Source organism: Nyctibius grandis, chromosome 3 (genome assembly GCF_013368605.1).
Source record: "Nyctibius grandis isolate bNycGra1 chromosome 3, bNycGra1.pri, whole genome shotgun sequence".
Classification (NCBI taxonomy): domain Eukaryota; kingdom Metazoa; phylum Chordata; class Aves; order Nyctibiiformes; family Nyctibiidae; genus Nyctibius; species Nyctibius grandis.
In genome coordinates this window covers 27,961,315-27,986,640 of record NC_090660.1, presented here as the reverse complement: position 1 = coordinate 27,986,640, position 25,326 = coordinate 27,961,315, and the positions used below count along the sequence as shown (strand labels likewise).

The 25,326-nt window shown below is 40.0% G+C and overlaps 1 protein-coding gene across 2 annotated transcripts in view; it reads left to right on the top strand.

Moving 5' to 3' along the window:
• The window catches only part of TRIO (trio Rho guanine nucleotide exchange factor), a 272,182-nt gene that overhangs the window by 231,118 nt on the left and 15,738 nt on the right, over positions 1-25,326 (top strand). For both annotated transcript variants that reach the window (XM_068396806.1, XM_068396807.1), the window contains 14 exons: positions 3,952-4,244; positions 6,453-6,623; positions 10,653-10,748; positions 12,850-12,998; positions 13,742-13,808; positions 15,271-15,374; positions 16,009-16,078; positions 18,155-18,244; positions 18,862-18,954; positions 19,583-19,633; positions 19,851-19,928; positions 20,780-20,971; positions 21,908-22,085; positions 22,931-23,700. In XM_068396806.1, coding sequence (XP_068252907.1) covers positions 3,952-4,244; positions 6,453-6,623; positions 10,653-10,748; positions 12,850-12,998; positions 13,742-13,808; positions 15,271-15,374; positions 16,009-16,078; positions 18,155-18,244; positions 18,862-18,954; positions 19,583-19,633; positions 19,851-19,928; positions 20,780-20,971; positions 21,908-22,085; positions 22,931-23,700 — 2,402 coding nt within the window. The remainder of the gene's footprint in view (positions 1-3,951; positions 4,245-6,452; positions 6,624-10,652; positions 10,749-12,849; positions 12,999-13,741; positions 13,809-15,270; positions 15,375-16,008; positions 16,079-18,154; positions 18,245-18,861; positions 18,955-19,582; positions 19,634-19,850; positions 19,929-20,779; positions 20,972-21,907; positions 22,086-22,930; positions 23,701-25,326) is intronic.

Sequence of the window (25,326 nt, the reverse complement as noted above, 5' to 3'; positions counted from 1 at the left end):
TTCTTTTTCCTCTTAGCATATTTCAGTAATAAAATATTCTTGAGCAACCCCAGAAAAACAATTTGCTACATAGTCGTGAAGGAAACAAAGCCAATTTAGTGTAAACATTCCCAAGCACGTTAATCAATCAAACCAAGTCTGTATCCCTAATTATATAGATAGAAGTAGTATATGGTGATGGGGCAGGGGGAAATAAGACACACTCATGTGTCTGTTCTCATAGTGAAGGTGAAAGGTCTTTCTGTGCTGTTGAAAATGCTTGTATTGGACATTGATATTCCCTGATGTTTGGATCTGGCAATCCCTCTACTTAAATATATGAACTTGAGCACCTAGGTTTTTTCATGACTGTGCTCTAGTATTGTAACTGGTCTCCTGAGGAAGCAGATGGGAGTAAGAATTGGTGAATCTGGACTCCTGTCAGCTGGGATGGGATAGGAAAACGGATGGTAAAGGGTCTCACTGGGAAAATACTGGCGTGGAATATTTGTAGCAAGTATTAACATTGACCTATGAGGCTGTAGGGATGTTTTCTGCAAATTTAAGGAGGCGTGAAAAATCAAGTCTGATCTCTGAAGAGGCTAATGGGCTGGTATTCCGTTCGGGTTAATACTGGTGATGTTAAACCTCTTTTTTGGTTTGTGGGTTTGTTTTTTTTTGAACGCCTTTTTTAGTAAAATTTTCTATTTAATCTGAAGCATTTATGGCAATGCAGCATTTTTATTCATTTTAAGCTTTTCTTTCTTCCCCAGTGCTTTCATGCTTTAAAGAGCGAAGTGGAACAGTGCTATCATTTTGATGTACTACTTACACTTTGTCCACTTCTATGATTCCCTGAAGCCCTAATAATACTTCAATAAGTGCTTGATATTAAATCATGCAGAAGAGATGATGAGAAGCAGTTACATGCTGCACGCCAAATGAAAACTAATGCTGTGTGGGAGGATATGGCTAAAGTATGTGCTGTGAAACATGTCTGGCTAACATTGCTTTGTCTCTTAGATCCTCTCCCCTTGAGCAGAGTGTACGTATTTCTTCCTGCACTCTTCCCTCCTTCTGCCCACAAACTCTTGGCCGACTTGGGTTAAGAGTAGGAATGGTACAGCAAAAGTGCAGTCAGACAAAAGCACTCGTCTCACACAGTTTCAGGGGCTCTGCATTGTACTATTTGGTTTTACAAGAAATTTGGTAGTTGGTAAGCGTTGATTGTCAAAAGGATGGGTGAGAATTTGAGGAGGTGGAGCACAGGTTTTATGACAAGAAAAATGGGTTTATTAACTGCAGGCTTGTTACATGTTTAGGGATAGGCATGTTTATGTAAATCTTACGCAATCAGTTACTGCACCACCACACTGCCTTTTTCTTAGAAAGGAGTAATTGGAAAGGAAAGAAATGCGACAGATACAAAAATACAAAGCAGTATGTGGTGAACGTCTGCAAATGCTTAATTGCTTTTTTTATAAACAAGTGAATGTGCTCTATTTTATTTGTGTGGAAGGAACTTGTATGAACCATTATTAGGATGAAAAATATACACAAATTAAAGAAAAATTTGGCTGAGAGATTAGAACATCTTCAAGCTTGGGAGTCCTGAAAACAAAGCATTTAGTTTGTGCTTTAAGAAACTTATTTACAAGAACACGAGCACTGTTTTCTCCTCTTCTGTGTTCCACTAGCAGAAGGTTATTGATATGTCCATCAGCTGATGTTTGCTATGATTTCTGAAACAGTGTGTCTGATAAAAGGTAAAAGATGCATGATACAATAAAGGTAAAATTGAGTTTGGTGAAAGAAAAGCCAAACTAACTTCTTACAGAGGTTTAACAGGAGATTGGTTGGATTCCTGTGGAGAGCTTGCAGATGGTTGGAAGTTTTGTTTGGAATTTTTTTAATAAGCAGACCATATTTTTTTTTTCTTAAATAAAAAATCTATCATGATGTGGATGCTGATGAAGGCTTGCTTTTCTTACATGTGTGCTGAGGACCCTTAAGCAGTAATCCAGGGGCCTTGAGGGATACTCAGATTGCAAACTGAAAACCATTGTTATAGATAATTAATTTCTTCCTTATGTTTCCTGCTTCAACAAGAAAACAGTGTGGTAATTCTGTAGCACTGCTATCCCAAGATTTAGAGACAAAGCTGACTGGTGTAACTCTGCATCTGCTTTTTGGTAGTACCCGTTACTTAAAGCCTTGAAACCAGGTTAATGGCATCATAGGAAGTCTCCTTACCCGTGTGCAGCACAGCTACAGCTGTGGCTGAAAGGTAATTCTATAAATGAATCCTGATTCTTGGTGACTTGCTTTAAAGTGTTAGCAACTAGCTTGTTGGACTGAAAGTATGCCTTGAAGTTTCTTTATCTTCTGCTTTACGGAAACATGATGACAGTGGAGGTAAATAGCAATTATTATGTATGTGTTCATACAGTATAAGCTACAGGAGTTCTTAGCATCAGAGCTGATATATCTTAATGGTCAGATGGCATTTGGGTTTTGTTAGAATAGGGAAAAATCTTGACAAACAGCCTGGTAGATCACAATTTTGGATTCCAAGGAAGGGATTCCCTTTTTAGAATAGCTTGAACAGTGATGGAAAAATAAAAAGTCCTAATTTATTATATTCATATTTTATGTCTTTTTCCCCATCTCAGTTCAAAGCCATAATTTGCACCTAATACTCTGTGGAAACAGAGCAGGCTCACATACTTGTGTGTAGATCCAAGGCATTTGGGTGTTTACAATGAACTGTATTGCCACATCAGTGTGACCATATTATTCTACAAAATTCAAACAACCTCTGGTTAGACTGGCAATACACCTCTTACGGAAAAAGTGCCAGAAGAGGTGACCTGAACATCGGTGTCAGGCTTCAAGAAGGAACACAAGCACTGCATTTAATTCCCAGCAGTAGAAACATTCAACAAAACATTATTTATGTCATCCTTACATAAACTATCTACAAAAGTGCAAACACAGGGGAAAAAATACCATATTTGACAACCTAGGAGAGTCTTGTTAATACCCTTGTGGTAGGTAATATTCATAGGAGTGGTGTTATGAGCAGGTGACGAGAAAAAAAGTATTTTTTTAAGAAAAGAGAGTTGCTGGGGAAAAAAACATTGTGCTGCATGGGGAAAAAAGGAATGTAGTGTCTCAATAGCTAACCAGTGGGTGTTTATCATAAGCATAAGGTCCAGTTCAGGTGACAGGAGCCTCAGTGGGAAAGTAGTATTGATCTCATGCACATACAACTATGGCTTGAGAAAAGTATATCCTTTGTCTGACTACAGAACTTCAGGCATTGTTATGCAGAGAAATACTGCTGATCCTGAAATTGAGCAAATGGGCTTTTTAACACAGGTGGTCTGTGCCTTTTTAAAAAACAAACAAACAAAATGACACCCAAAACTCCACAAAGATTTATGCAAAAGACAGGCACTTAGCTGTTCTCTGGATTCTACTTCCCCCTTTCCCAAGGGTAGGGGAAATAAATAAATAATAAATAATTAAAGTAATTGGAGCATTTGTAATAAAATTTGGTGTTTGAAAAATAATTTACTTATCTCATTGAGGCAGTTATTTTTACTTTTCGTGTCCATGCTCGAAGCAGTATACATTAAAAGATCAAACAAGCTTATCCTCCCATAAAGTTAGATGGCATATGGAAAGTGTAATCCACTATCAAATAAGTTTCAGCAGTACTAAATATGAATTATAATTGAGGCAAGAGCTACTTAACGAAGCACCATATAAATGGTGCTTATGTGTGGGTGGCCACGTGCAGCATGATCGCTGATAGTTGTGGGGTCGTTAAAGGCCAGGTTCCTTCAAAATAATCTGGTTGATTTGTCCATAAATCCAATCTTATAACTATTATTACATATGTCATTTGCCTTGTTTCTCACTCGGCAGTGTTTCAGCTTTAAAATGCTCCCCTTGTTCTTTTTTCAGACTCCCTTTCGGTCTCCAGCAATGATGCCAGTCCCCCTGCTTCAGTAACATCGCTTCAGCCCCACATGATTGGTGCACAGAGCTCCCCGGGCCCCAAACGCCCCGGCAACACTTTGAGAAAATGGCTGACCAGTCCCGTGAGGCGTCTCAGCAGCGGAAAAGCAGACGGGCATGTCAAAAAACTAGCCCACAAGCATAAGAAGAGCAGAGAGGTTCGCAAAAGTGCCGATGCAGGCTCTCAGAAGGATTCTGATGATAGTGCAGCGACCCCACAAGATGAAACTGTTGAAGAGGTAAGCATTCAGGGCAGCTTCCTGAGACGTGTTTTTATGTTTTTCAAAGAACCAAATGTTGTCAGGTGAAGGTTGTCTCCTTGGTTGACTGTCCAGCAGTTGAGCAAAGTGGCATGTGCCATGTGCTCATTCTTGATAACTGCTGTACTCTGCATAAGTACTGTGCCAGGCACAGTTTGTGCCCTTCTGCATTGAGAGCGCTAATAAAGCTCTGCAGAGAAGGATCTCTAGTTGAAAAAGAGGAATGGGAGAGTAAAAAGTTGTTCTTTGGCTTTGCTCTCTTATCCCACTCAGGAAAGAAGCTTTGTGAGTAAAGGTGCTTCATGTTCTGGGAATAATCAGGTCATTTTGTATTTCATTTCCTTTTCTTGTTGGTGGATCAGGGAAAATATAGGGAGAGCTGCTTAACTGCTTAAAGCTGTATTTACACCTTGAGCAAGAGTTAGAGCACAGAAAAATTACTGGCCCTTCAAATCAAAAGGTAGTTACCACTGGTCAAATAATAAACATGGCAGTTTTCATTGAAGGGAAGGAAATTGTGAACTATTCCAGATTTTGCCACCAAGGACATCTACTGAAGGTTTCCCTTCCTCCCACTAACATATGCCCATCCTTCTAAGCCTGGAACTCGTGTATGAGCAAAGCCTGCCACTGCTGAGGTGCAGACAGAGCCAAATTCTCTTCTGTTACAAACCTATGGTTCAGGCTGAAATGGATGGTGTCTTGCTGCTTCCACGGGCACAGCCGCTTGCATGCTATACAGTTATTCCCTTTTGCCAGGCTTGAATCTGACTAGTGGTTTTGGTAGTTATCGTACAGAAAAGTGGGCTCAGATGCCCAGTTAATTATTTAGTACATTTTTTTTTTGCTCCCAACATATTTTGCTGTAAGCTTGGAACATCAGTGAAGTTATACAGTAAATGTAGAGAAAGAAAAGACTAGAGACTTGGCAGCATGGTGAAATGGGAGATGTGGTTTGGGAAGGAATATTGGCCTCTGTCCTTGGATGTCAGTCTGTAGAAAGAGACCCTCTGTGATGCAGTTGTAGCATTGTTTTGGAAGTACCTGTTATTCTGCAGTTCTTTGAGTGAGGGAAAACCTAAGGCCAGTGTGTTAAAGTCAGGAAAAAAACAATGATCACCTATGCTGTCTTCCTTTAAAGACAGTTAAATTATCCTGTGAGATCAATTACATTAAACTTTGGCTAATTGAAATAATAGTTCTTTGTATAATTGGAAGGACCATCTTTCATCACAACTTTAAAAATTATACAGCTTGCTCTCACTACTTTGGGGGTGGTGGGGCAGAAAGCATAACTGACAAAATACTTCATGTTGTAATAGGGGTTTTTTATATATCCTTTAGAAATCTTGCTATGAGGGTTGGTACTTCAGGTACAAAGTTCTTGAGTTTCTAAGTTAGAGGATGTGGCTCTTTGCAGAACTGAACGTGGAAAGCAAGCATGGCTTTGGTAACATTTTCCTGTAGTAAATTTCAGGCTGAATGTCTTGTTCTCAGTATCTCAATCCATGTTGAGGTGTTGGAGCAAGTCCAGAGGAGGGCGACCAAGCTGGTGAAGGGTCTAGAGGGTATGACCTATGAGGAACAGCTGAGGGAGCTGGGGTTGTTTAGCCTGGAGAAGAGGAGGCTCAGAGGTGACCTTATTGCAGTCTACAACTACCTGAAGGGAGGTTGTAGTGGAGTGGGAGTCAGCCTCTTCTCCCAGGCAACTAGCAGTAGGACAAGAGGACATAGCCTCAAGCTTCACCAGGGGAGGTTCAGGTTGGACATTAGGAAGAATTTCTTCTCAGAAAGGGTCATTAGACATTGGAATGGGCTGCCCAGGAGCAGAGCTGGGGTCACCATCTCTGGATGTGTTTAAGAAAAGACTGGACATGGCACTTAGTGCCATGGCCTAGTTGACGTGGTAGTGTCAGGGCAATGGTTGGACTCGATGATCCCAGAGGTCTCTTCCAACACTGATTCTGTGATTCTGTGATCTGCTTTTACCAAACACTGAAAACATTATCTTTGGCATCTGCTTTTTTCCACTCTGTTGATGAGCAGCACTGTGTTTGTAGGATCATCTTGATTTGTCGGGGCAGAGGTGAATCTACAGAAAAGACTTGTTTAAGATAAGTTTGTTTTGAACAGGCTTCATGCTGCTGAGGAGGTAACAGAGCTTCAATGTCTTGATTTCATTTACAGAGAGGTCGGAACGAGGGGCTGAGCAGTGGCACTCTCTCCAAGTCATCCTCTTCAGGCATGCAGAGCTGTGGAGAGGAGGAAGGTGAAGAGGGAGCAGATGCTGTACCGCTTCCTCCTCCAATGGCAATTCAGCAACACAGTCTTCTCCAGCCCGACTCGCAGGATGACAAGGTAGGAGGAGGAAGCGGGGAAGGCTTCACGTGTTGAGAGAACCTCTTGTTTGCTCAAATCTTTCTTCTGTTTCCAAAATCTCAGTAATGTATGTAATATAGCTTTATGGTAGCAAAAGTAATCACTGTGCCACTTTAGACAATGTTAAAAGTGTTTCCTGTGGAAAGAGTGTGAATTAAATGGGTTTCTATTTTAAAAGCACAAGTGCAGAAATTTTTCTACTAGCACTTTAAATGTGGCATTGGGCCCCTTTGTGTGTTTGCAGGACTATTTACAGCTGTTTAACAGATGCCATCTTTAGTGATTAGAATTTAATTGTTTATATATAATCATACCTTTGGGTACTGAGGTTAAAATACTATGTGCAAGTAAAGCTTATCTGGAGAAATTAAGTTGTACATAATTTTTGATCATAGGCTGTTCGCCAAGCCCTACTATTTTGGATAGTCTCAGTTCAGGGGAAAAAAAATTCTAGGTACATGGCTTAGCAGAAAGAGCTATTCACATCAGCTCTAAGGTGTTTTTGTATAGCAGCATAGCTTTTTTTCCCCCTTTTTTTCCCTTTTTTTTTTGATGCCTCTACAAGTGTACTAAGAAGTTAATATCCAAATAAGGGTAATAATCCAGTTGGCTTTTACAAACAAAGGCACATTGAAATTGAGGGTAAAAATTTTGCATCAGTAATGAAATTCTGGATGTAGTTACTAACTGCATGAAGGAGATCTTACTTGCATGTTACCTGTTTTTCTTAAAATGTTCATACATTGGGAGGATTTATTTTGCTTTTCAACCTGGATCAAATGTTTAGGGGACACTTTTCAAGCCTGGAAATAAAAGGTTTTACAGTAGAAACGGTGTGGACTTGTGCAGCTAATATTCACATTCACTATTTACTTCCCATTTTGTTGCTTAAAATTTTTAGCGCATGAACTTTGTGAGTGGTTACTCGCTGTTCTGAGTGATGCAGATGTTAGTGATGACTTTGGCTGATCTTGTTGACTTCTTTTTTTTCTTTCTTTTATCCCACTGTCTTTCAGTGGGGATCTCAATCATCCCTGAAACTACCATTTATAGGATGAAAATAGCTGGCTTCTGTGCTCTGTGTGTAGTTAATTCCTACATGTTTTCCATATGAAAAAAAGTTTAATATGTGGGTTGGGGGAGTTAATATATTGGGAAATTTCCTTGAAGCAAAACAGGTAAAACAGGCATTTTAAAATTTTGCCAGCCTTTAGACCCGAGAGAACATTTTATTGCTAGAAAATAATAATCTCAGTTTGAGGTTTAGAAATAGAATAAAAATAATGTTGGTGAAACTATGTTAAAGTTCCTCCTGATAAGCTGCCATATTTGCATGTCCCTTCAGTGATACAAAAAATTTGTATGTAAGCCTTATAAAAAGTTCTCCAGAGAAAAATGGCTTTTGCTTATATAGTTCTTTTAGCACAGTAAGAACAGTTACATGAAGGGATATGCTTGTAAGTTAGTGTCTGTTCACTTTTGTATTTCTGATGCAAAGTAAGGCACCCTTATCACAGTAGGGTGAGAAGCTCTGGGTAGCTTTCAATCCCCAGTAAAATTTTACTTCTCACTTCTTAAGAGGTTAACATGCACCCACTGCAGTAAAAATGTTAGGACAGTTTAAGTAGCTTAAACTGCATTCTAGAAAAGACTTCTGAGAAGTTAAAATTTGGTACAGTTAATATTATACCATGATTTTTCAAAACATGTAAATGGTGATTCATTTAAGATGCATTGTTCTTGTGCAATATCTGTCCTGCTGCATGGTGGGAGGCAAAAAAGTCCCTTCATGTGGCAGCCTGGGAGGTTGTGTGTGCCTCCCTGAAGTCCACACACCAAGGCATACCACCAATTGCCAGTTCCTAAAGCAAATGCTTTACTGGAATGCTGATGTGAGAAGCCAGAGCAAAGTTTTATCCAGCAGAAGTCAGTTGGCCCTATTGATGGAGTTACTGATTAATAGAAGGCTTGCAAACAAATTCCCAGTTGTCTGCCTTCTGGGTGGAGTCCTCCTTCGCATTCCTGCCACGCTCGGTGGTTTCTTGGGTTGCTCAGCTCTGGATCCTGAGGAATGTCTCCTCCTTTCTGTGACCTCAGAGGCTTGGCTTTCATCTGCGCCTCACTGCAAGCATTTCTTCCTCTCTAGGGCTCTGGGTCTACACTCAGTGCTGGAAACTCCCTGCTTGCTGGGTTTCTCCCTCCCTACCCAGCCTGCTGTGGACTCCAGCAACATCTCACACCTGTGCGTGCTCACTTGCTCCCTCCACCTTTCCTTATTTTCTGGGCAAGGTGTGTACTCTGCTCCCAGAGTACATCATCAGGAAGAAGGTGAGCAGGCAGACTTCACTTGTGCAGCCCAGCAGCTCCTTCTTTGTCAGATAGTATATGATATAACCGTATGAACTGAAAACCCAACCAGTTCTGAAGTTTTGCCAACAATCACACCCCCTATAACTCCCATAGAGCAATAACAGAGAGAAGGGACCTTGACCCGAGTCTGATTCCAACGCTGCCAGTGTTTTGTAAGGCTAAGCTGAGCTCCGCATCCAAAGTGAAAACCCACATACAAGCACAGCTTTGGAAAACCTGGTCGACAGTCAGATGTCAGGAGCATACAATTGCCTAAAAGGCACGCTAGCTGTGGGATTGCTGCGTTTTTGGTGTGCATGCAAACATCGTGTGCTAGGCCATGCCGATTTGTCTAATATCACTAAATAACGCAACCATTTTCTCCCCTAAGAGCTCATCTGCACACTATGCATTCTGCTGTTCAGTAGAATCATTGCACACTTCATGGAGTTGCATTTGATGGCAGTTTGCAAGTTGTTTGCATTTAATTTTTGGATAAGCAGTATTAAAGTTTCAATATCGGTTATGTTAATATGAAACTAATTATTTTTGCTTTTTGTTTTCTCTTTTTGTAAACTCTGATGCAGCATTATGTCGACTTGTGTTCTGTCTCTGCTTTGGCTCAGTTCCCATATATTTCCATTTAAACTTGTCTGTACTTCCTTTGCTTACCCAACCCCTGTTTTCCTTTCCAAATAAGGCAAATACAAGGCAAACTACCCAAAATCTGTATATTCTTTTTTTGTATTGACTTATGGGGAGCCTTGTTACACCCATGCTTGATCTGAGCAGAACCTCTTGTGTTAAATCATTATGCGTGCCATTTCTTTGTCCATTTGTTGGAAACGTTTGCAGGACAGCTTACTCTGTGCTACATGATGTTCACTGTGCTGTTCGTAATATGAAGTAAGGTTCATATTACACCCTGTTTCCACTTTCCAGTTATTTAATGATAAATGTAATATGCAAACAACTCTGTTTGCAAATTACTGAGGCTGAATTTAATGGCCCTCTCCCAGAATCCTTTACTGTGAACACCTTTTACCTTCAGTTGTATCTATAAACTGGCATTTTATAGCTTATGAGGCCAGAGATCATCTGTGCTCTACACATACCATTGGGAAAAATGGATGGCACAAGGAATGGTGAGCTCAATTTCCCCTCTGAATCTGGGCAATATACCCCAGCTCCTTTAGAAAAGTAAATGCCCCTGAGTTACTGGTGTATTTTTTTCTTAGCTTAATGATGCTTCCTCCTTTATTTCAAGTCTTCTTAGTTCCTGTTACTGTTCTGCAGTTGCTGCTTTATTTAACCAGCAACGAAATATGTTAACAAACTGTTTGTTGTCCATTGGTTTGGCTCAGGTGATTTTTATAGCTATTTGTCAGGCATTATCACAATCAGGAAGATGAAGGATATTTCCTTGACTTCTATTGCATGTAGGAACAGGAGTTTTTATCCCAGCATTTAACTTCTGTGGGGGTTACTTAAAATTTCCAATTCCAGTTGCCCGAGTTGAAAGGGATGGCGTTAGTGTTATATTACACTGACAGTTATGTCAGTGTTATTTGTCTGACAGAGAAGCGAAGGAAGTTTCTTGATCCTTGAGCAAGTATGAGGCTAACTCTGGGATTCTCCTTCCTTTGTGTCATTGCACAGACGTCTTCTCGATTACTGGTGCGGCCGACCAGCTCCGAGACACCCAGTGCTGCAGAACTCGTCAGTGCAATTGAAGAGCTCGTCAAAAGTAAAATGGTGAGGCTGACTGACAGATGCGTGTGTTTAAAAAAGTTGTGTCTTCAAGTCCTGACTTGCTATTCAAAGAAAAGCTACATGTGTTTGACTTGTAAAACTTGATGCCTGTTTCAAAAATCACTTTCTGGGTTGGTGTACGGGTCGTTTTGTACACCCTCTTTTGTAAAAGCACTTACTGAATAGGCAAATGGCTATGTAGAGAAGCAAAAAGCAATAAATAAGAGGGAGAGGAGATGGCAGAAAATGTGTGTGCTATTAGTAAAAAGTAAAAATGAATACAAAGACTCAGGGTCTTAGCCTGATAGACCTTTGTGAGCAGAATCCCTGAAACTAAATTTATAGCGAATCTTGCAAGGTGCGACAGTAAAGCAGATAACCCTCACATAGAAACATGCTCTCTAGCCGCTCTTTAGGCAACGTGATAGTGAAGGAATAAGTAAGAGAGTAAAAAGATCATTTTGCGTTTTAGTGCCTCCTTTCATGCTTTTTAGTGTTTGCTAACAAATTAAGTAGGAGGAATTTGTGTCAGCTTTTTCAAGTTTCTGTGTTTTAAAGTTTCGGTGTTTCTGAAGATGCTTATTGCCAAAGAATAGAGTGTATGGATAATTACAGGAAGGCCCTCCTTCATATTCAAAACCCAGCTTGACCCAGTCCTGAAAAAACTGCTCTAGCTGACCCTGTTTGAGCAGGGTCTCAAGACTATATGGTCTCAAGAGGTCCCTCAGCAATTCTGTGATTCCTTCAAAACCTTTAAGTCTGGCTTTTGCAACATAGATCCTGTTGGGCTTAGTAGAAGTGCTGCTGTGAAAACTACAGAGAATTGCAGCATGGCAGCCCCATGTTACCAGAGGCTGATATTTCCTAGGCTCATTCTACGTTTAAGCAGCTTTGAATTTCAGAGTGAGAAATTTTAACGACTGTTTTCTATTTCCTCATTCAGAAAGACTTACACTTCGCTTACATTACTGCATGAAATAATTACTGTACTTTCTTTTAGAGTATTAACTTTGCTTTTTACTTCTCTTGCATCAGGAGGGTGAATAACAAGTAATATATGGGAAAATTCAATAGAGTCTTTTGTAAATGGAAATTTTGATAGTCCATATGTCTTTCAGGCAGCCTCGAAGTGATATAACTTAATGATCCATGCATATATTCCCTGGTGGGGATGTTCTCATTTCACAATTTTAGCCAAGGGTCAGCTTTCCCTGGTTTTTGGGCCAGTCATATCATTATTGGGTTTTTACTTTTGCAGGGAAAGAAAAAAGATTACAGCTGAACCCCACCCTGGTGAAGTAAACATGTCTTGCATTAAAGGCTGTATCACATGCAAGGAAAATGTGATACATAACTGTAGCTTGGTCCAAGATTATGGGCTTGAATTAAAGCAGTCCAATAAATACTTCATAGAAGCTTGTTCGTATTATTTCTCCCATGGCTTTTCCATCTTTTATGCAAACAGAAGCCTGTGGAGTCCATGCAAGGGAGACAGTTTATCTGGCAGAAGCAACAGGGACTCTTTACTAGGATATGAACAGTCACAAAGCTCAACAGCAACATTGACGGTGTAGAAGTCATTATTTTCTTCAATGAGGCATTATTTTGGCTAGTTAATATGATAAACAAAGTGTCTGACAAAGAATGCCACTTCTGTTGTGTTTAAAAAATACAACATTGAAAGAATCTCCTTTAAAGATGTCCTATTTATTATTGAAAGTAATTTGCGTATGCCAGAAGTATGACAAATATAATTTAATCTCTGGCAATAAGCACACATCTGTGTAGCTTCCACTGTAGAAGTACTTACAACCTGAGCAGGATAGTCTGACTTTCAGCCCTTGCTGCTCAAACCAACTGAACTCCTTTCTTTTCCTCTGAAGGAAAGACTGACATACCTCAAATGTACTTCTATAAGGTTAGGTTATCTGTTGAGGAAAGCCAAGTTTTTGGCTGGTTTCCTGGAACCTTGAGACCTCCTTTGCCAAAATATATTACAATAATTGATCTCCCATAGGTTCCCATATACAGCTGCATGTAAATATGTCCTGTGAATAAAGGGGAAATAAATCATTGTTGCTGTCTGTCTTGAACACCTTCTCAGGCCCTGGAGGACCGTCCAAGTTCCTTGTTGGTAGATCAAGGTGACAGCAGCAGTCCATCCTTCAACCCTTCAGATAACTCCCTTCTCTCCTCCTCATCACCCATAGATGAGATGGAAGAAAGGAAATCCAGCTCCTTAAAAAGACGACAGTAAGACCGTATTTTCACTCAAGTTTTTGCAATGTTTTGAAGAGAGAAATGAAATGTTTAGAACATGTCCATTTTGAACTGGCAGCAGAAGCTGTTAGTCTGAATGGGGGAGGACTTGTGTTAGGTGTCAAGCATGTAGTCATATTATGCAAAGAAAAATTTTTCCTCAAACATGAGTTGCAGGTTGAATTTCCTGTGATTTTTAATTTTAGTCATACCTGTGTTTGACTTCTGTCACTTGTCCATCTGTTATTCAGGAAGACGCTGATCTTAAAGTGTTCAGAGGACTATTATGCTTCAAAGAGCTGGTCATTCCTCTTGTCCTGTTCCACTGCACTCTTAATTTCTTTATGTAGTGGTAAACTGTTACCATGGTAGAACAAAAACATGCCTGGTTTCAAAATTGTTCAAATCTGTGGGTAGAAATAACAGCTCATATACTTAAGAGTCTCCAGACCAGAGACATAATAGCATTTTATTTTAAACAATAGTAAAATGTTTAATTTTAATGACACATGTAAGAAAACATCTGACTTTAGATAAACAGAAGCAAGCCTGCTCCAGTTCTAAAGTCAAAGCAGCATCTTGCTGAGAAAGAATATGCATTAATTCTTCCGTTTCAGCTCTCCTTATCAAACATATGTGACTGCAAATGTGTAAAACATTGCATGCCATTAATCCTCTTTAAGAATCTGTTTCATTTTTTAATGAAATATGTGTTCACCATTTTCTTTCCATTGTAGCTATGTCTTACAGGAATTAGTGGAGACAGAGCGAGATTATGTGAGAGATCTGGGCTACGTAGTTGAGGTATGATGTTTTTCAGTCCCTTGATTTTTCTTTTTTTTCCTTCAAATGTGGTACTGACCAGCTGTGTAGCTTGAACCTCACAATTTTTTTCAAAAAAAAACACAGGAAGAAACTGGAAATGTGAATGTTTGCCTTCTGAGTTTTCTCACCTGCAGGCTTTTAACATGCTAGAAATATTGCATCAAATCTTATTCCCTTCTGTCTCTTACTGTTCTTCTGAGGAGTGTAGTTTTTTATCATTTTTTTTTAAGATCACTACCTCTGGCCTAATGGTATCTTAGATGGTTTTATTTAGCAGAACTAAATGTAAAAAAGCATTGTAGCTCAGCATATAGAGCAACTATCATGGATTTGCGAGACTTGCTTCGTCTCCTACTACTAGGCTTCTCTTAGACTTCCTAGTTTCCCCTTTTGTAAAATGAGGTAACATCACACATCTCCCTTGTCTTCAGCTACCAACAAAATGCATTTGGAAGAGTAGAGAGAATGAGCATGACAGTGAATTTCAGCCTAACCAAGGTTCAATTCTTAAACTCTGTTTTAAAGGCAGGGAGTATAAGAAAGATGAGCATTGTGATAGTCATTTTACAGTATTTAAAGGGTGCATTAATTAGGAGGCTATGAACAGAGGTGTTTTTGTAACTAACAAAATAGTTCCTGGTGAAAATGCTAGACATCAAAACATAAACTTTGCAAACTAAAACCAGACCTGGCTAACGAGGAATAGAAGTATTCGGAAAAAAATAGAAGGAGTAGAGTTGCATGAATATTACAAAATTTGAAACCACTCCCCAGCTCTTAACTGTGTGATACAATTGCACAGTGAGACAAGTATATATACACGAAAAAAAGAGAAGACGGAACTAGGGGAAAATGTAAAAGGAACTTTTTGCAGCCAGAATGTTTGCTGATAGAATTGATGTTCGGGGTTTTTTGTGTGTTAGGTTTGCTCATGCCGCAAGCAGTAGTCCATGCAGTGCAGTGCCGTCCGCAGTGCAGCTGCTTTCTTCCTCCGCGCACTTTGGTGTAGGGTTAGTGTGGATGGCTGAAGTAAGAAACACTGAGCAAAGGAGCACGGAAGCCAGTTCAGTGGCTCTGACACGTGCTTGATAACAGCCCTACCTGGTGAAGCATTGCAGCTGTTTCAGACAATAAGGAGAAGGGCTGTGGAAGTTTCCTCTATGCTTTGAACTTGTTCACGTGGGCTGAACTCTAGCTAGAGTGAATTCATCTTTCTAGCACTGGGCAGCATTGTGTAGACAACCTCAAGCCAATTTGTGATACTTTGTGTCTACGCTTTGTGTTACAGTATGTTATAGAGCAGTTTTTTGGTTTGTTTTTGTGTCCCAGGCAAGCTGTTGTCATGGGCAATTTGCAAAGCTTCCGGGAAAAGTGGGGAATAAAAGACAACTCGCTTTTTTAAGTTAAAATGTTCACAGTGAATTTCCTTGGACTGTTGCAGGGTTATATGGCACTTATGAAGGAAGATGGCGTACCTGATGACATGAAAGGCAAAGACAAGATTGTATTTGGAAACATTCACCAGATTTATGACTGGCACAGAGAGTACGTATTAACTTGAAAACCATCTGCTGAACCATTCTACCTAAAAAACACTAGACTGACTTTAAGAAATTATTTTTTTCCTCAAATATTTAGATACAAGATAAATACAGTTGGTCTCATGCTTTGAGTTGTAGATACTGTAGATTCAGCTTAGAAATGTTGGCGTGAAGATTTGCTTTAAACAAGGATGCATATATATGGCAAGTGCTTCAACTGAGAATCTGTAGTATGGATAGTATTACGTACAGAAGTTTGTGCATTGTTTGAGGCTTTGTTTTCAAATGTGTTCTCTAAGAATACAGTCTAAAGAATTTGTTAGGGGTTAGCATGGCAATATGAGCACCTCAGGCATTCAGACTAGGAAGCAGAAAATTTTCAATCAATATATGAAATTAAAGAATTTTATTAATGAACACCAGTATTTTTTCATCTTGGCATGGATTCAGTGTGTCCTTTTGGAAATCTATATTAAAATATTACACTGTTAACATTGTCATTTTGGACATACATTAATATCCAAAGTTGCTGATGGGGACACAAAGTGGACCTTGCAGTAAGACCACTTTGCCTTGCAATCACCTGTTGCTGTAGTGTGTGCTATCAGAAGAAAAGTACTTACTCTGTTTATGTTCAGCTTCTTTTTAGGAGAGTTGGAGAAGTGCCTTGAAGATCCAGAAAAGCTGGGATCCCTGTTTGTTAAGCATGTAAGTGCAAATGTCTTTGGCAAACCCCTATTGCTGCTGCTGACCAACATGTTTGATTATTGAGGATTTATCTATGGTACAACACAGTTAAGAAAGTGCTGTAAAGTATTCTTCACTGTAAGAGGTGGAGAGATTGCTTATAAAAGCTTATAAATAGACTAAGTAAATGCTCTAGTTTTTGTCCCCAGTATCTTCCTTGGAGAGGAAATACGAATGAGGGCTCCATTTCTTAATTCAGTTCTAGTTCTGTGCAAGGGAATTGTCATTTCATATGACACCTGCCTTCTAATCCCAGGTATGCATGCAGTACCATGGAACACAGGAAACAAAAATAGGAAAGAGGCTCATTCTTCTTTCTGGTTTCAGTGCATTCTAGTTCTGTATCCTTTCCCCTTCTGAGAATCACAGTAGTGGTTGAGATTCCTCCCTCTTCACTTGGGGAAGGAATTGATCATGCCAGAAATTCATGATGTTTGATTTTAGTCCAACACAGTACCCTTTATAGCTTTATACAAGTCCCTGGTTTTCCACTTTTATCTATTTGTTAAAAGAATGACCATGTGATACATGTGGGTATTCTAACACTTCAGAAGAAAATTGGATGAACTCATCTAGAAACTAGATATCAAAATTCAGGATGCGTCAGACATACCACTAATCGGTCATTTTGGTGTCTTTTTGTGTAGAAATGCAATTTAATATCTGTTCGAGGTGAGGGCTCAAGGTACTCCAAATAATGCAAGACAGCAGAACAGAAACTTGCCTGCTAAATATAATCATTTGCACAAGTGTGCAAAGATTGAAGACAGACTAGATTAAAGCAGATTTAATGGGTTTCAAATTTTCCCTGCGGTCTGTGTTTGAAGTCAATACCAGGGTAGCAAAGGAGCTCAGAACTGAACATTAATGGAACAGTAACACTGGAAGCCAGGCCTAATCCTGGACTAATGATGAGGAATGAGCTGTTTCATTTCTGAGGGATTATTTAAAAAAAAAAAGCATGGGGAGAGGGGAGAATTCTGGCACTGGTAAAATGGTAAACCTGGAGGAAGTAACTCTCCCTGTTTCTGGGTGCTGTTTTACTTTCTCCTGGTATATTTGTAACTGAGTTGTCTTTGAAGGGCACCCTTACCACTCCAGATGGAAAGGCAAACTATGATGCTATTACAACATCCTCTAGCAAAACCCTGGCTGTGAGCTAGAACATGACAATTCAGTTCCTGCTCTTAATCTGTGTTCTTTGTCCTTTTCAATCTCCATCTTATTTCTTCCCTTTTTGCTTTCTGGTTTTCTTCACTGGTCAGTACTCCGTCAGTCTCTGAACAGCAAAGCCTCTAATGGCAAACCGATCCTAGCAAAATGATAAGAAAGATTTTGGAGTAGGTAATAGACACATATGGTATGTCTGTGTTCCTTAACCAGCAAGGCCAGTAATCAGGAATGAATCTTAAAGGCTGAAGTTACACTCTCTCTCTTTTTCTTTGTTGCCATGGTGTTAAAAGCACATGCACAAAATACAGAATCAGAGTTAAAAAATGCTAGCACCACCATTTCCAGGCTACATCACCTCCTTCCCCACTCAAACTCCAACAGGATAGCTAATACTAAATAGAAGACTTGAGAGGTTTCTCCTAACTACTCTGTACAGCTAAACAGGAGGAGGTCATTATTGTAATATATTAGAATAATAATAAGATTATTAAAAGTAATTAAAAAATATGATATTTCAAAGGCTCCATCCATTGATATTGCTAAAAGAAAAAGATAACCATTTTCATACTTAATTTTAATGTGGGACTTGCTGAGCTATCATCTCTAAACACCTGTTTTTCAGGAGTGTTTATAACTGTGGCAATTTTTTGACTTGTGTTGCCTTTCTAAAATCATCACGATATTCCCAAATAAATTTCTTTTCAGATCTGTAATTTCTGTATATGTAGCTGCTTCTTTTCCTCAAAAGGACCTTTTTAAGTTCATACTTTTGAACAGTGGTACTTCATAAAATAATACTCCATTTCAATCCACCATGTTTTTTTCTTGATGATGATGTATCATCTTGTATCTTTGTTCTTGTAGGAGAGAAGGTTGCACATGTACATAGTTTACTGCCAAAACAAACCAAAGTCTGAGCACATTGTCTCAGAATACATTGATACGTTTTTTGAGGTAAGTTCCTGAGAGAGGATATATGCGAGGTGAGGTGTGTGTACAAATCATAAATGTTATCACATCTGTTGACCCAAACAAACAAACAAAACAAAACAAAAGGCAGCACACATTGTTACTGTTTTAAATTATAATTTCTTGCCATTTCTGTTCTGATTTCTCAAGTCTGATACAGGCGCCTAGAGATGTATTAATCTCTAGGGGAAGAAAACTAAAGTTTAGGTATAAAACTCAGTAGAGTCTCATCCTTACTAGTCCCTAGCCCAGACAGTTAACAGTGCGTATTATATGAAGTGGCAATTTTGGATGAGCAAAGGTCACTGTCAAAAACAGACTATATACAACCTGTGATTGAAAAATTGCATTTCTCTATACAATCCTGTCAAAAAAAGACATGGAAGATGCTTGGAGGGGGGAATACTTTGGAAACAAAGCTGATACAGGTAAGGTGAGGGACTCCAGCTTTTGCTAACTGAAGATTAGATTCTACTCTGACTTTTGCCAATTTCTGCTCTGATAGCTGTTAATAGTGATATATCCTGCTGTGTTTCTAACTCAACAAAACAAAGTAGTTTCTAACCGAACAAACACAAAAATGTTTGTTTTACAACCCTCAGGATCTAAAGCAACGCCTGGGCCACAGACTTCAGCTCACAGACTTGCTAATAAAACCTGTGCAGAGAATTATGAAATACCAGCTGTTACTAAAGGTAAAGTGATATTGAGATGGATAATTTAATATATGTGTTTAACGGACATGTTTTCTTTTCAGAACATTGCTGATGCTCTTCCACCCTCCTCCCAAACGTAACCCAGATTTGTAAGCAATGTAATAAGATTATTTTCTGAGCATATTCAGATAATTATAAAAATTGCAGTAAATAGCTTTTTCTTTAAACAGTTGAAGACCAGATGAACTCAAGTCAGTGACATGGAAATGTTTAGAGTTTGTACCAATGTCATATGAAGGGGAGAAGGATCTCCCAACTGTTTTCAGATGTAAATGTGGTATGACTTGTTGGGACTCATCCCAACTTTTCCATCTACATCTGAAACCATTTTAATACCACATAAATGTTTACTGAAGAGCAACCCTGTGTATCATAGAGGTCATTGCCTTAATACATATTCTTGTATGATCTGAATCAAAATAGTGAATAAATCTTAAAAAATAAGAGGGGGGAAAGCACTGCAGCAAGAAGCTTTAAAAAGAAAATTTTTCTATGTGTCTTCTGCAGTCTGTCATTCTCTGACAGAGGATAGCAAATTCAGGTTTGTAAGATTTCTTTTTGCTGATTAATGAGAAAAGATCTGATAGTATTATTTTTCCTTTTTCAGGACTTCCTCAAGTATTCTAAAAAAGCTAACCTTGACACAACAGAACTAGAGGTACTTGAGACATTCTCTATTAGTGATTTGAATGCTGTTTACTCTGAACTTCTCTTCTTTTGACAGTTGCTTTCCTTTTCTGATCTTTTTGAGAATGTGATTATGATGTTTACTTTTTGCATTTCTGTTCTAAAGCAACCATAGAAAATGAAACAAAATTTTATCCTACTAACTCATTTGGAAAATAAAGCTGTGACTTTTTATTTGTCTTGAACAGAGAGCTGTAGAGGTCATGTGTATAGTACCAAAACGGTGTAATGACATGATGAATGTTGGCCGCCTACAAGGATTTGATGTAAGTTGGCTGCAGTTTTGCTTAGAGTTTTTGTCAGGTTCTCTGGAAATTAACCATTAATGTTGTGGGGAGAAATGAGGTAGGGTGCTCCCTCACTATCTGGTTACTGGTGCAAAAAGCAGTGAATGAAAAATCAAGTCCTAGCCCTGCCAAGGACTTCTTTCCTGGGAAACTTTACCTGTTGTGTCAGTCATGCTAGTTAAATCCTTCTGCAAAATCTAGGAAGCACTGGTGTTACTACAGTTCCCTTTTTGACTTGTGACTTGCAAAATAGTGAAGTAATTCGCTATCAGCAGGTGAGCAGACCTGATTTCAGCCGTGTAGACAAAGGAGGAGTTGCTAAGGTCAGTGAAGTACCTGAGGCAACTGTAGCCCTTCTTGTTTTGCTAAGTCTGGAAGAGATGGAAATTGGCTGTTGAAGCAGTACACATCAGTCAGACCATAGTCACATGTTCTACTTGCAAAAAGCCCTTTCTGCTCTGTGATGCAGGTATGAACTTGAATTCTTCCCCTTTTTGGCACCCTGGAAGGCATTGGAAGAATATATGAGTTACTGTGGGAGTTATTGAGAATAGAGAGATGAAAGCCTTAGCGTTGTAAGCCTGAAACTACAGTATGAATTGAAAAGGGTGGATTGGATTTTTTTTTTTTCTTGATGTTACTTGTTTTTTGAGAAAGGGCACAAGAATGTCTTGTGTATAAGAGGATCAATGAATATATAATGGTTAGTGACAGTCAGAACTTGGGAAATATACAAAGCTATTTTGGCACAAGCATCTGTTCAAAAAGGTTGATTGGAGAAAGAAATTAGGAACTGCACTAAATGTGTTTCTGCTTGCCTCTGTGTTTAGGGTAAAATTGTAGCCCAGGGTAAGCTCCTGCTCCAGGACACATTCTTGGTTACAGACCAGGACACAGGACTTCTGCCACGCTGCAAGGAGAGACGGGTCTTCCTGTTTGAGCAGATTGTCATTTTCAGTGAGCTGCTAGATAAAAAGAAAGGTTTCTCCATGCCTGGATTCTTGTTTAAAAACAGTATCAAGGTAACTGTTGTGTGTGAGTCTTTACATCCCCTGCACAAACTCTGCTAATGTAACAGTTGCTGATTCAGTGTGGAGTCACTGGTGACGTCTAGATGTGCAATCGTAAACCACATTGAGGTGTCAGTCATTTCCTGAAGTTACTTCCTACTGGATTTGTGTTCCCTCTGATGATAAATGGTAATCTTTGGATCCCAGTACTCTGATGCTTCCCACGTGACGCATACCAAAACGGGTGTTCTTGTACAAAGCTGTTCTTGTTCAGCTGTGCTGTGTATACACCACATTGCAAAGGCGTTGCAAATAAAGATAATAACTCTTTATGTATCCCTTCTTTTGAGTTTCAGCTGAAATCAGTCCAAATGTGTAGGTAACATCTGTAAGTAGTGCCACCTTCTTAGACATGTCAACTCTTCTACAAGCAAATTCCTCAAACAAAAAGTGTTCGCTCCCACTTCAAGCCTTCACTGAAACAAAAACTGTTGATATTAGTGCCCACCAGCCCTCCTGGTGAAGTGTTATGGGTGGACCCCGCTGCCCTTAGTTCGCCTTGGTGCTCTGCTTGCCAGCTGAGCATCCTGGTCAGCGCTGGCTGGACAGCCCGTTCCAGGGTATTGCTGTATCTGCAGCAGAAGCCTTCAGTGTGTGCCCCAGTGGTAGAGCGCCACAGCAGGCTCAGCATATAAATAACACAAAGGGAAACAGAGGGCCAATGAAGAACATTGGACCATACTGACCAGATGGAGATTGTTCAGGCAGTGTGTCAGTAAGCTGTACACTAATCCTTAGTTTACTGTAATCCTTCATTTCATGGTGGTATTTTACTGAAGGAAAGGATGGTCGTCACTTGAAGATCTGACTCTGAGCTCCTAAGTAAGAGATTGTAGATGTATGTTTCTTATATAATGCATGAAGTAAATTCTCTTCTTTTTCATGAAGGTGAGTTGCCTTTCCCTGGAGGAAAATGTGGACAGCGATCCATGTAAATTTGCACTAACATCAAGGATGGGCGATGTCACGGAGACCTTTATTTTGCATTCTGCCAGTCCAGGAGTCCGCCAGTTATGGATCCACGAAATTAACCAAATTTTGGAAAACCAGCGCAACTTTTTAAATGGTAAATGATTTCCTCTCACTGGAAGTTCATAATTGAATGACTTCTCTCTCATCTGTTGTTTCTTGGCTTTGAAATGTTTTGCAAGTTTCCTTTTTTCTGAACTAATACAGAACAGTTGGGGGATATGTGCCGCATTTCTGCTTCAGAACAGATGCTAGCATTTATTATAAGAGTGGTAGTCTGAATTTACGTGGTGTTCTCTTGGTGAAATTTTCCAAATGTTTTGTGGGAGTGAATCAAGACTGGCACCATCCGTTGAGGTGGAGAGCTCGTGTACACCTTTTAAGCAAATGCAAGCCTTTAAAGGCTAAACCCAAGTGGGTTTTTAAGCATCTATTCAGAGTATGTTTTGCTTGTGTTATTTTGGTGGTCATTGTTGTCACATCTTACTGTGGCAACAACATTCAGATTCTGCAGGAGGAACGTAGAAGACAGCAGTGTCTGCTGTGACACTAGAAGGTTCTTGCTGTATTTTTGTATCCATCGGTTGTTGCCCCAGTCTAGATTTTTTGAGAGGGTTGTAATGGATGGAACAACGAGGTGAGAATTCAAAGTCACACCTGTTTTTTCCCAGCTTGGCTGCTGACTTACAATGTGATCCTAGAGGAAAACATTTCTCCCTGGTTTCATATTTTTCATCTTTAATAGAGGTACAAACAACAGGTCATGAAGGTGTGATATAGAAAAGTGACTTGAGCTCTACAGCTTGACCAGGATTGCTAAGGGAATTTATCTTACTTGAACAGCACTCCCCTTTTGCAAGTAAACATGTCTGGTTTAAACTGTTCCTGTTCCCTTTCCTGCCCTCCTTTCCCTGATCGCCTCCCCTCCCGCCCCCATTGCAGCCTTGACATCCCCAATCGAGTACCAGAGGAACCACAGCAGTGGTGGAGGCGGCAGTGGGAGCAGCAGCGGTAACAGCAGCGGCCCCAGCAGCTGTAGTGGCATCCCCAGCTCCAGCCGTAGCCGGCCATCCCGGATCCCCCAGCCTGTCAGACACCATTCCCCCGTCCTGGTCTCCTCTGCAGCCTCGGCCCAAGCAGAGGCAGACAAGATGTCAGGTATGTCCATTCACAATCTCTCCCTGCCACACTACAACACCTCCTTAGAAACTGGCCTGAGCCAGCCAGACAGGCACCCTCCCAGTGCAGAACTGGATGGTCCTCAGAGAGAAGCTGAGCAGATTCCCAAGATGAAAGTTATTGAAAGTCCCAGGAAGACAGCGGGAAACATTTCTGGCTCAGCTGACGGAGCCCAGAAAGACTCACGTGGAAGCTCAGAGGACAGTCGCTCAAGAAACAGCATAGGATCACTGACGCTCGGGAAGCCAAGGCCAGGAGCCATCTCACCAATGAACTCTCCTCTCTCCACGACTTTCCCTTCTCCTTTTGGCAAAGAAACCTTCCCACCCAGCAGCCCCCTGCAGAAGGGCTCCTTTTGGAGCTCCATCCCAGCATCCCCTGCCAGCCGCCCTGGCTCCTTCACTTTCCCTGGGGACAATGACTCCCTCCAGCGGCAGGTCCACCGCCACTCTTCACACAGCAAGGACACAGACCGCATGAGCACATGCTCCTCGACCAGCGAGCAGTCAGTTCACTCCACCCAGAGTAATGGGGTAAGAGCGGAGCACCTCTGTCCTGCAAGCTCTTCTAAAACCTTCCCATGCTCCCTTTCTGCGTGTTACCATCACTCTCCGTACTAACTTCTGGCTCTCCAGTGCTGTACTGCTCTGAAATAATCAACTGTTTGAATATGTTCTGCACATTAAAAAAAAAAACAAAATTATCTACCTCTCTGTGTATGTATACATACAAATGTGGATATGTATACAGACACAAAAGCAACTGCTAACACTAGATGCAATTTCTGCCTCTGCTGAAAACATAGATCACTAGGCTGATACTAACTTGCTCTCATTGCTTTTTTTGATCTCTAATGTGAAGGCACATAATTAACATGCTGAAGCGTGGCAGCCAGAGCACCTTGGGGTATGCATTGCAGCCAGCACTTAAATCTGACTTCGAGATTTTGGCAGATTGCCTTGGAGCTTTTTTCGCTTTCACGCACAAATCCGCCACCGTTGTCCTGTTGAGTTTTAACTTCGTGGAGACATCTACAGTACGTTCCCTGGGCTGCTTGATTTTTATTTTTTGTTAATTTATTTTTCCCCCATCTCCTTTCAACTTTACAACATTCTCTTTTTAAATCCTGTGTCTGGTCAAGGAAGCTTCCTGCAATCCACTCAAAATAGGCCAACAAAACCTAGCTAAAATAATTCTTCTTCTGCTACAACCAAAAGAAATAGCGGCTCCACTTGTCTTTTCTGCTTTGTAAGAAGAACTGTTTTAGGGCATCTGGAGATTGAACATTTTAGTATGCTCTTGGTGTGTTTGTGCGGAAAGCTGGGGTATCAACAGAATCCATGTTCTCTGTAATAACGTCCACCAGGAAATGCAACACAGCTATCACAGGGGCATGTGCAAATATAAAGCAAAAATTCCAAGGCACTTGCCATGGATGTGGTAGGCAGGCTATGGTGCCTTTCTTTTTAAAGTTGCATTTGATTTTTCTCTCACTAAGTGTTGTGTTCACGAATGTTTTTCCACTCTCTCACAAATCACGTGCAATACCAGTTTTGCAAATCACCTAACTTGCCGGACCTTTTTTAAATGCATGCATTTCTTTATAGAACTGTTTAACACAGAGAGCTTTCTTGACTTTTTAGTTCTTACACTTACTTTTATAATAGCTTCAGAAGAAGAAATTGTGCTTTGCATGTATCGTGTTTTTATCCCAATCTTCTTTCAACTTTTTGTTTGGTTTAGCTTTGTCTTGTGTTTATCTTCAGACTAGCAAAATGTGTGATGATAATATAATATCTGGGATAATTGGAGTATTTTGCAATTACTGCACAGTATGTGAATCAAGGTGGTGGTACTTCAGGGAAGACTTGTGTAGTATTAATTGATGTCGATCCATTAAAAAAAGAGAGAGAGTGAGACAGGATGGCACTGAGTTTTCAAAACATTTGAAGTTGATACTATCTCGGCAAAGACACCATTGCTTGTTTTTATCTTACTGTAAAACGTAATATCTGAATGCATGCCTTCTGCTTCACAACTATATTTTTTAGTTTAGTAATTGACATGGGTCATAATTCTTCATTCATAACCTCATTTCTAGACCATACTTTAGCAGGATTTCACACCACATTCAACAAGCTAGAGAAAATGGGTTGTGA